The sequence below is a fragment of the Rhineura floridana genome, chromosome 6, assembly GCF_030035675.1.
Source record: "Rhineura floridana isolate rRhiFlo1 chromosome 6, rRhiFlo1.hap2, whole genome shotgun sequence".
Lineage (NCBI taxonomy): Eukaryota > Metazoa > Chordata > Lepidosauria > Squamata > Rhineuridae > Rhineura > Rhineura floridana.
The window spans coordinates 139,356,857-139,368,979 of NC_084485.1; the positions used below are offsets into that span (position 1 = coordinate 139,356,857).

The following is a 12,123-nucleotide window of genomic DNA, read 5'->3' on the forward strand; positions in this document are numbered from 1 at the left end:
TGTCAAAACCTTGAGAAAGACTTGAAGACAGCCCCCCCCCCCCGGTCCTATTTGAGAGAATGGGAGTGCAGGAGCTGTCTTAGTTTTTGCAAAAGCCTCTTTGAAATAACTGGTGCAAGGGATATTGACTGGTTGGCTGCCAACTACATGTCATAATGACACCATGTGATTTACAGGTAGGTGGCCTCACCCACCTGTTAAAATTGGCCTGATAAGGATGTGGCCTCTGGAGCCAAAAAGGCTCCTTGCCTCAGGACCATGTTCATCCTTTGCACACTCTCATCCACCCCAGGTGGTCAATAATAATAACTTAGAGAAACCCTGGATCACATGGGGTTGGTGATGTGACACCATTATTGCGCTAGCTTCCCTGTATGCTGCTGGTGTGTTTCCAAGCCCCTCCTAAAATGATGGTTTTAGTTTTTAAACTGGGTCCAAGTTATTTTAACGACCGTCTGCACCCGCAGTAAGATCAGTTTAATTGGTGGGCACGAGGGAAAGGACTTTCCCTGTGCTCCAGGCCTTTGGAATTCACTGCCCACTGATCTCTGTAAAGCTACACTTCAGGTCACCAGAATGACCTTGAAAAGCTATTGATTTTCACTGCCGTATTCTCCTCTGTACCGTTATTAACCTCCTTGGGATTCATAGAATTCATTTTCCGCAGACGTCTCAGTTTTCAAAAACGCTCGCTTACCGCTGACGGGTACTACAACAAAGCCTCCGAGTCCAGGCTCTAGTAAAAGAGGGCGGAGACCTGAAGAAAGGAGCGGCTCAAACAATTGGCTGGATCTTTCCTGCCGTCGCGTGACGATTGGCGAAAAGAGTTCCGCGCGACGATTGGCTGTGCGTTTGCAAGGGCTCTCACCCCGATTGGTGGGAGTGCTGGGTTTGAATACTGGACCGGCGGTTGAGGGGAAGGGGTGGGTGAGTCTCATTTCTGTAGAGGATTTTTGATTATAATCATGATGACGGAGAGCCGCGGCAATTTGCTTCAACGCTGACCGTGTTGCATGCGAGTGAGAGAGAAACCGACGAGGAGGACCTTGGCTACGCAGCAATGGCTGTGGGGAGAGAGTATGTGGAAGCAGCTGGGCTTCGGGAGGTCAGTCCAGGCGGCCGGTGGCGGCAGCGGCGACGCTGGGCTTTCAAGAAAGGCAAGGAGGATGGAGGCTACGAGGAGGAGGGCGAGGAAGACGGCGAGAGCCTCCCAGTGCTGACCCTGAGCCACTTCTCCCGGCCGCCGTTCCTCAGCTTCGGCACCGTCCGCGTCGGTACGTCGCGCCTTCGTCGCCTGGCTCTGGAGAACCCGAACGCCGAGCCTGTCCGTGTGGCCATTTGCCGCCCTCCACCGGCCTCGAAAGGCTTCACCGTAGAGCAGCACCTCTGTCTCCTTAAGGTGCGGCTTCAGTGGGAGAAGGGGCGGCGGAATGAGGCGGTATCGTCGCCACTAAGATTAAAAAGAGGGTTTGATTAAAGAGGAAGAAGGAACAGGAGGGGACGGGGCACGCGTTCACTGTGGGCTGAGTCTAGAGTTGACCGTTCTTACATTTACTGATCGCTGATATTTTAGCTGTTCTGCCCATGCTAAGTAGGAGAAGGAATAAGCCAGGGGTCGGGAGCCTGGAGCCATCCATGTGTTGCTGGACTTCAACTCCAATAATCTCAATGGGTGTACTGGCTGGGGCTGATGGGCGCTGGAGCCCAGCAACACGTAGAGGGCTCCAGGTTCCATAACAGTTATTTAAGAGATGGGGGGTTTTTTGGCCATAATTTACACCCCACTCAGTTTCCACGTAGAAGCTATATACTAATTCTAAATTAGTGCCTAATCGCCACTGCTTCTGCAAGAAGATTGTTTTTTTTAAACTAAACTATAGTGAGTTGTCTTGAGCAGGGCTGTGGAGTCGGAGTTGGGAGCAATTTTGGGTGGAGTCGGAGTTGGTAGAAATGTACCGACTCTGACTTCCAAATAAATTTTGACTGACAAGAAGCAATTTTGGGTGGAGTCGGATTCGGACAGTAGAAAAATAGAGGAGTCAGAGTTGGAGTCGGACAGTGGAAAAATAGAGGAGTCGGAGTCGAAGGTTTGGCGTAGGGACTCCACAGCCCTGGTCTTGAGTACAGTTCTGTTTGTAGGAAAATGGTTTGATGATGATCATGGGTGGTATTCAATGGGAGTCCTACCCAGAGTAAGTCCATTAAAGTTAAAATACATGACTCACTTAGATTCATTAATTTCATTGGGTCTCTTCTGACTTTAGTTGAATACAATTCGTTATTTCTGCAAGCGTTACTGTACTTGAGGCATAGGCCTATAACTTCTTCATATCTAATAATTAATGTTTGGGGAGCAGAAAAGGGTTATATAACTATACATTCCCTATTTGATTTCCATGGGCTATCAGTGTGGCAATACCTGGTCTTGACCAAAGAGTGTTAATGGTGTGCTGCCCTGGCAACTAAGATGGTCCAAGAAGGCTAGGTAAGATAGCAGATGACTCATTCATGTTCTTTATGTGCCTCAACCAAGATGACAGGGCATTTCTATATGTAAAACACAGATTGCGGTTTTGAGGCACATTAAAAACCAGGGCTGTGGAGTCGGAGTCGGGAGCAATTTTGGGTGGAGTCGGAGTCGGTAGAAATGTTCCAATTCCAACTCCGACTCCTTCATAAATGTCAATTGTATATTAACTAGTAATAACAAATTTACTGTAGTAAAATGGTAGCACAAGGTATTTCATCACCACCACGTGAATCCAGAACTTGGAAAAGTTTTTTAAACTACAACTCCCATCAGCCCCAGGGATTGGGCTCGTGGGAGTTGTAGTTCAAAAAAGTAACTTTTCCAAGCTCTGGATTCACGTGGTGGTGATGAAATGCCTTGTGCTACCATTTTACTACAGTAAATTTGTTATTACTAGTTAATATACATTTGCCATTTATGAAGGAGTCGGAGTCGGACAGTAGAAAAATGGAGTCGGAGTCGAAGGTCTGGCATACCGACTCCACAGCACTGTTAAAAACACACAGAGCTGAGTTTTGGAAGCATATCAGTGTGTTAACTGATGTAGGGGCTGTGGCTGTCCTTGCAAATATTACAAAATGCTAGTAAGCGTTCAGTGACCTCATTCTAATGGAGTTTATCTCTGCAGATCTGATGTATGCATGTGTGTAACAATACTTTATTCTTTCTACAGACAAAACTTTACTCAAGGTAACTCACAATACCCTATATATATATATTTAATAAAAAGAGAGTGCTGGGATATTCTTGAAAGATAGGTCTGTCAGCAGCTTTTAGCAACGTTGACTTACAATGCAGTCCTAATTTGTTTGCTGTGAAGTCAGTGATCCCACTCAGGCACTAGGTCTTACTTCCTAGTAATTCCCCAATCTCGGCACAGGGAGACTTGGAAAAGGCTCCCTCTTTTCCCTATATCAGAGACATAAAAGCAAAGCACAAGGGATTTTGACAGGTGGATGCTCCCGCCCATTTGTCAGTCATGTGATGTCATAATGATATGTGATTAACGGGTGGGTGGCCATGCCCAACTGTCAAATATGCCCTGTGAGGCAAATCCTGATAAGGATTTGGCCCATGCAGCCAAAAAGGTTCTCCAACATATATGTAGTGTAACCTAAGTCATCATGAATGTGTCCGACAGATAGGAGTGTTTATCAAAGGCTTCTATAGAATAAACAGATGGCATCTTAAGTGATGCAAATCACTTACTAGGGTGGAAGGAAAAAAGTCTGCCTAGTTGGATTTGGGGGATGGATTAATCTTTTGGTTCCTAATGTTTGCACTCCATATAGATGGGTGTTTTGTTGAGGAAGGCTTGGAGATACAAAGGTGTGTGTGTGTACACACAATTTTTCTTGTGCATGTCTGCATTAACTAAAGAGTTGTGTTTTGGTGTAACTTCTGTTTTTAGAGCACAGCCTTGCTCTGGTTTTGTTCCTGTTCAAGGTGGGGTCCTGAACCTGGTATAGTGAATACATTACTGGCTAATATTGCATATCTGCCTCTTTCCAATGTCACTCTTTTTCTGCACTGGTTAACATTGTATCTCTGCAAGTGCAACATTGCAGTGCGGCAAACTGCTTATCACACTCCTACCCTGCTCATATATTCTTGCATGAGGATGCAGTCTGGCTAAAAAATATTTAGACATCATTTGTAGCATACACAGAAATGCAAACAGATAGTTCTTTGAAGTTGTAAATGGGTATACTCTCCTGCAGATATCAATTGAAGCAAATATACTATCTGTCTTATGTTTGATGCTTTTCTTTTGCAGTCTGGAGAAAGAACATTAATTTCAATAACATGGACACCACTAGAAGGTGGCAAAGTTCGCGAGCTCATAACTTTTATTGTAAATGATGTTGTTAAACATCAAGCAGTTTTGCTGGGTGTTGCTGAGCAATCTACAAAGAAAAAGGTATGCACCTTAAAAAAGTCATAAAGTAAGGCACTGTTCAGTCTTCTGCTTTGGCTTCTAAAGTGTACATCCAGTTATACAATTCCTGTGGCAGATTGAATTTCTGTAAACCATTGGTAGGATGTCATATGCAGCTTATGTCTGTTGAAGATGCAGAAACTCAACTCTGATGTGGTGTAGTCAGGGTTTTGATTGGTAATAGATCTATAAGGCTTTTTGGAAGTCTCCATATCCCTTATTCATTGCCTCCTGCCAAACTCTTGGGATATCTCTCTTGGTTTTAACCATCCCTGGCCTTGCCAAATTCTCTGAATTCTACACCATTAGAATGGCCAGTGTGAAGAAATATGCAATGATATTACCTGTATCAATTCTGAATACATTTTTATGGCAGAGAATTGCCTTTCTATGATATTTTTTTTCCTTTTACTTGGCAAAGTTACATTAATACTGATACTTGCTGAAATAATTAGCAGCAAGAGTGTTTCTTCTGCATTAAGTAGCTGCACGCTGCAAGCTATATTATTACAATAAGAAAGAGGAGGCACCACAGCTGCTCAGGACTCTTAATATATGTACATTAATAACTGTTTATCTGTGTTGGTGTCATTTTCAGAAGAGTCTTTGGGATACAATTAAAAAGAGAACTCCTGCACAGCAATCAGGATGTAAGAAAAGACTTCCCATCATTAAAAATGTAAATAAAACTTTTCAGATGTCTGGAAAAACTGGAAAGGGTAGAAGTCCTCTTCAGTCCTGTGAGAACTTGGAAGTGACAGGAGCTACCATTTCACCTAGTGGGGATACCGTAATCCTGTTAGAAAATAAGCTCTTTCACTCTCCCACTAATCCCATCCTGCAAGAAAACCAGCATGTCACTTACACCCCGCTTTCGATGAGGAGATCAGTTACATATACTGCTCTTGGTACAGCAGCTTGTGATGAATTGCAACAGGATATAAAAGAGACCTGTCATGTTATGCCATTTGTGGAAGCAGAACTAGAAAGAGCACATAACAGTAGCTCAGTGGAAGCACAAAGTTTTAATACAAATTCTATTTGCACTCCAGAAGAGCTGAAAAGACTGCACTTTCCTTTGAATCACAGAAGAATTTTAAGCCCCGATTCCTTTGTAAACAATAGCTATGAACTTTGTGAAGAACCTGCTATGGCTGCAACAGCGCCAGTTCTTTCACCTGATCAGTTTTTAAAAGAGAATCAAATAGTTATTCACCCAGTGTCACAAGTACATGAATCTGTGTCCCTTTCCTCGAGTGTGGAATCTTGCATGTCGAGGACTATTTTTTCAAAACAGAAGAAAAAGATGCAAGTTTTAACTTTTTCTGTGGAACCCCAGGTTTCAAGTAAGTCCCTTAATGACATGCACAATAAAAAATGTGGAGCATTTCAGTATGAGAAGTTTGAACAAAATGTCAGTGGATGCAGAAAAACTGACCAAGATCAGACTCGCTGCTTCCAGAAAGAACAGGGTAAAAAAAGGCCTGTGCTTTCCAACACTGTTACTAAAAGCAAGCCTGATCGTCCTGAGGGAAAAGGAATTGACACACTAAAACCAAAATCTAGAAAATGTCTTTCTAATGCAATCCAGCAATGTGCGGATATTGTACCTGAAACAGAAAAACTGGAGATGTTGCCAGAACTTCCAGTTATAGAACCTTTCTCAGGTGAAGCTAAATATAAAGTTAAAACAGCTTCACCTGGTTTAGGATCAACTTTGCATAATCGTAAAAGAAAAAGCAGGGAATACTTGGAAGATACTAATAGTGGAAGTGGAGAATATGCGGAGAACTTTGAAAGAAAAAAAATCCTGACATCCTTTATGGAAAATGAAAATCAGAGTGCTTTGAAAACATTGTTTCCCAAATCTGTGAACAGAGAGAAGCAAAATCAGAAAAAGAGACCTGGTAATTTATTTATTTTTCATTACCTTTTCCTTTAGATATGTTAAAGAAAATATTTGCCATGGATTGGTGACTAGTAATTACAATATATAGCATTTGATGCAGTGCAATGAGTGTGTGTGTGTGTGTGTGTGTGTGTGTGTGTATACAGAGAGAGAGAGAGAGAGAGAGAGAATTTGTCAAACAAATCACATTTATCTAGTGGCCTAAAATGTATTGCTTTCATTCGGCATCTCTGTAAAAGCAATATCTCTTTCAATTTGACAAGAACAGAAGCTTCTGCATTTAAACTGGGATCAATGATTTATTTAAAAACTGCCACCCTTCAATAAAAATTCTTGCTATGAAGTGACATTGATACACTGTTTCCAAAAACTAATTTTATTGAAGAGCTAGGGCTAGAGTAAAATGAGAATTGGATATGTTGTCACAAAACCTGGTTGTTTGTGGTGACTGCCTTTATCCTGAATGCTGACACAAATATATCTCCATAAGTTGCAGAGAACTTGGGAGAAGGGATCTTCCGTTGTGTCAGGCACAAGATACTATTCTGTGAAAGGGAGCCATAAAAGTTCCAAATTTGGTGCAAAGCAAAAGATGGAATCCATCTTCTGAATTCCTGCACGTGCTGGAGGAGTTGGAGTTGGTGGAGATCACAAATAATGTTTGCCTACGAAGGGAAACAACATTTATTAGTCCCCAAAGAGGGATGTTTGTATATATCAAGGGTGGGGAACCTCTGGCCTTTTGGGAGTTGGAGGACCTGATGGGAGTTGGAGGGTCTTTGGTTCTTCATTCCTGGCATATAGGAACAATTTGTGGAAATAAAATTCCAGCTGGGCTTACATCTTCTGTGTCAGCCTTGAGAGGATACAGCTATGGAGAGAGGGAATGATGCACCCTCCATTGCTTTCTGATGGTGAAGGCAGACAAGTATGGGACTGCCTGAGAGTTTTGGGAACATTCATGGAATAGTGAACCATTTGTGGAGGACTGTAACAGAATTATGGCTTACTTGCTTAATTTTTTAAAATATTTTGTTGTCCTTGTAGTGCATTCTGTACTGTTTGTTACTGTTTAGTTTTGTTCACATTTTCAGGTTCCTTATCTCAAAAATGGAAGACTAGCAGAAAAACTAGAAACATTGTTCCTGTTGCACAATCTCAGCTGACCTTTGTGAAACCTTTAAAAACAGGTGAAAGTAAATTCTTGATTCTCTGTATTCTCCGTGGAAAGAAAAGCTTCTTTGTACCAGCTAGGCTACCTACACTTTTACTAGATTTTTACTTGAGTTAAAAGATAGATACAATGTTACTTTATAGAATAGCCACATTCAAACTGTAAAAGTCTGCAAATTAATATGTGTTTTCATAGCTGGCGAGCTGCACTCATAAAGGCACCTAAGCCCTGTTGTCACAATGTATCCCAGTGGTTCCCAACCTTTCTGAGTATGGGACCCCCTTTGTAAGCTCAAAAAAATTTGTGACCCCCCCCCAAGCTAATTGTAATTTCAGTCTCTGTTAATTGAAAAAATGGTGCGTGGCAAAATTACATCTCCAAATATCACTTTCCATAAAAAGCTCCCTGCAGACATGGGGGTGTTGCTTTCTTTTCTTAATGCAAAGGTCCAATCAGTGCCTGGCTGAACCAGTGCCTGGCTGCGACAATGGACTGGATGAGGGCTAATAAACTGAGGCTCAATCCAGACAAGACTGAGATGCTGCTAGTGGGTGGTTCTTCTGACCAGATGGTGGATGTCCAACCTGTCCTGGATGGAGTTGCACTCCCCCTGAAGGAGCAGGTTCATAGCTTGGGGGTTCTCCTAGAATCATCTCTGTCACTTGAGGCTCAGGTAGCCTCGGTGGCACGGAGTGCCTTCTACCAACTTCGGTTGGTGGGTCAACTACGTCCCTATCTGGACAGGGATAACCTGGCTTCAGTTGTCCATGCTCTGGTAACCTCTAGATTAGATTACTACAATGCACTCTATGTGGGGCTGCCTTTGAAGACTGTTCGGAAACTGCAGCTTGTGCAAAATGCAGCAGCCAGATTGGTAACAGGGACCAGACGGTTTGAACATATAAAACTGATTCTGGCCTGCTTGCACTGGCTGCCTGTATGTTTCCGAGCTTGATTCAAGGTGCTGGTTTTGACCTATAAAGCCTTACACAGCTTGGGACCACCTGATGGAACGCTTCTCCCGATACGAACCCACCCGTACACTACGTTCAAGAGCAAAAGCTCTCCTCTGGGTGCCTACTCTGAGGGAAGCTCGTAGGATGGCAACAAGGGAGAGGGCCTTCTCAGTGGTGGCCCCCAAATTATGGAATGATGTTTATGACGAGGTGTGCCTGGTGCCAACACTTTTATCTTCTGGGTGCCAGGTCAAGACTTTCCTCTTCTCCCAGGCATTTTAGCATGTGTTTTATATTGTTTTAAACTTTTAAATTGTATTTTTTTAAAAAAATATGTTTTAAATTGTATATTTGTTTTAATGTTTTTGATTGCTGTAAACCGCCCAGAGAGCTTTGGCTATGGGGTGGTATACAAGTGCAATAAATAAATAAATAAATAAAATTGGGATCCCCCTCCCCCCCAACAGCCTGAAAATGTATAGCCCTGTTTCCCAACACCAGTGGGTTACAGTGTTGGGCTAAGATCCAGGTTCAAATCCCCACCCAGCCATGAAGCCCACTGGGTGACTTTGGACCAGACTCTGTCTCTCAACCTGACCTATCTCACAGGGTTGGTGTAAGGATAAAATAGAAGGGAGGGACCATGTGCATGACCTTGAGTAACTTGGAGGAAAGATGGGATATAAATGCAATAATAAATAAATAAATTTCAGATGTAATATGTGGATCCCAGCCTCAGCCAACCTGTTGAGCTTTTTTAAAATCATCATCGTCATCAAGAAGCAGCAATATGGTAGTGGTGGGGATGCTAGATTGTGAAGACAAAAGGGTGGATAGACTGAGTAGGGGGAGTTAGTGCTTTTAGGCCTTGGGATGATCAGCAGAACTGATAACTTGGTTAGCATGCACTTGGGGAATGAGAGTGGAGCAGAAGACAGATCAGCGCATGCACGCACACAAACACACCTGCCCCTCCTGCAAGCATTTATTTATTTATTTATTTTATTTTATGTAATTTATATACCGCCCTAAGCCCAAAGGCTCTCTGGGCGGTGTACATAAAAGATAAAACAAGCACAGTGTATAAGTACAATAAATACAATAAATCAAGAACCAAAAACAAACAAACAATAAAAGAACCAAACAACGTCCAAAATACAAGATAATAGTGAAATACTGTTAAAATACACTTTAAAATGCCTGGGAGTATAAAATGGTTTTCACCTGGCGCCGAAAAGATAGTAGCGTCGGCGCCAGGCACACCTCATCGGGGAGACTGTTCCACAGTTCAGGGGCCACCACTGAAAAGACGAGAGACGAGAAGGAGACGAGAGTTGGGATAGTAATCCCCTCTTCTTCCTGGTAGCACTTCTCTCAGCCTCCTTTGGCATCTGCCGTGTGTGATATAGGCAGATGCCTGAAAGGCGCTCTGGCACTTCAGCAAAGTCCTCCTCTCTTGTTTGGAGCAAGGGGGAAGTGTCATCTGCAGTGGCAGTGGAGAGCAGACAGTGTCCAGGGAGTGAATACTTTTTTAAAAAAATTAATAATTCATTTCTTTGCTGTTCGCAGCCCATTGTGGATTACTTTCTATCCCATTCACCAGGGTCCCTGATTGGAAGATGCTTTAAGGTGGATTCCTGCATTGAGCAGGGAATTGGGCTCAGTGGCCTTATAGGCCCCTTCTAACTCTAACATTCTATGATTCTGTGACTTTGGGAGAAGAAAATGTGTGAGAGTCACCTGCCACTCACCCTCTTCCATGGGTGCATCTCTGGATCCAACTTGCTGTCCGTAATTGAGAATTAATGTAACTTTTAATTCTTTTCAAAGGTATTCCTAGACATCCAATGCCTTTTGTGGCCAAGAACATGTTTTATGATGAGCGATGGAAAGAGAAACAGCAACGAGGTTTTACTTGGTGGTTGAATTTTGTACTTACTCCTGATGACTTTACTGTGAAAACGGACACTTCACAAGGTAAAATCAATTTGCAGAATCTTACCATTTCAGAAAAGATACAGTTATGTATAAGAATTGCTCTATTTATTTTATTTATTTATTTAATTTAATTTATATACCGCCCTAAGCCCGAAGGCTCTCTGGGCGGTGTACAAAAAGATAAAAAAACAAGCAATGTATAAATACAATAAATCAAGAAAACAAAACAAACAAACAATAAAAGAACCAAACAACATCCAAAATACAAATAATGATGAAAATGCTATTAAAACACACTTTAAAATGCCTGGGAGTATAAAAAGGTTTTCACCTGGCGCCGAAAAGATAGTAGCGTCGGCGCCAGGCGCACCTCATCGAGGAGACTGTTCCACAGTTCGGGGGCCACCACGGAAAAGGCCCTGGTTCTAGTCACCACCCTCCGAGCTTCTCGATGGGATGGCACTCGGAGGAGGGCCTTAGATGTTGAGCGTAGTGTCCGGGTAGGTTCATATTGGGAGAGGCGGTCCACCAGGTATTGCGGTCCCATGCCATGTAGGGCTTTATAGGTCAAAACCAGCACTTTGAATCTAGCCCGGAAACAAATAGGAAGCCAGTGCAGACGGGCCAGAACAGGTATTATATGAGCGGACCTTCTGGTCCGCGTCAGCAATCTGGCCGCTGCATTCTGGACTAGTTGTAGTTTCCGAACAGTCTTCAAGGGCAGCCCAACGTAGAGCGCATTGCAGTAGTCCAGTCTAGAAGTTACCAGAGCATGAACAAGATTCCAGCATTCCAGCTGATGAATGTACAAGATGTTCATTAATACTCCATCGACAGAAAATGTTAGTGTAACAGTCTTGTATTGGAATCTAATGTATCCCAAGAAAGCCATACAAATAAAACATCTGGTGGAAATTAAGCATGACACCATTTTCAAGTAAAACAAAACATCTGCATGCATTGAGATTTTCCTTATTGTTCTATTTTTATTTTTTTCTGTACATCTTCTGAATGCTTGACTCTGAAAAACAAATCAAGAATTAATTGGAAAAAATTAGTACTTGGGGTTAACAATGCCCCACACTGTAAAGTGCAAAACCTACACCAATGGTATGAGAGTCTAACTGATCCCACACATTTTTAAATGTTAGATATTTTGTGCCATTAACATACACATAATTATAACAGTTGCACATGTATAGTAGTGGCATAATTGCAAGTAACAGTAACAAATCCCTAATAACTTGCAACCATAGCACATGCTACCTGAGCAGCCTATGCAATATTTCTACATTTCACAATTGCTTAACACTCATTGTTGCTGTGATTTTCTGTCATTATGTCAACTGCAGAGATGACAACTTTTCTTTTTAGGGTGTCAGTAGCAGCAGGCCCTACGAGTTCTGAAATTGCTGCTCTTGACATCATGGGTGAGCTGCCTATTTGTCTAGACTCAAACTAATGAGCTCAAGATCTAGATTTACTATGAAGAGACATCTTTTGGGATGTTCTCATCATTATGTGTCGTTCAGCTTTCAGGCAAAATAGCTTTCAGAAGGCAGTGACTGCCATACTTGGGGGGAGGGGAACCCTTGATCATCATTTAATCCTGTGCTTGGAAGTATATGGGGAGACCATCAGGTCACAGGTGTTCACGCCACCTTTAGTTTTATTATA

General features: G+C 42.5%; 1 protein-coding gene across 1 annotated transcript in view; it reads left to right on the forward strand.

The window, feature by feature from the left end:
- Positions 1-866: 866 nt before the first annotated feature.
- ASPM (assembly factor for spindle microtubules) overlaps positions 867-12,123 on the forward strand; it is a 30,366-nt gene continuing 19,109 nt past the window's right edge. The window contains exons 1-5 of the mRNA XM_061633967.1: positions 867-1,399; positions 4,308-4,451; positions 5,068-6,376; positions 7,473-7,568; positions 10,339-10,485. Of these exons, the coding sequence (XP_061489951.1) occupies positions 1,061-1,399; positions 4,308-4,451; positions 5,068-6,376; positions 7,473-7,568; positions 10,339-10,485 (2,035 nt within the window). The 5' untranslated portion in view covers positions 867-1,060. The remainder of the gene's footprint in view (positions 1,400-4,307; positions 4,452-5,067; positions 6,377-7,472; positions 7,569-10,338; positions 10,486-12,123) is intronic.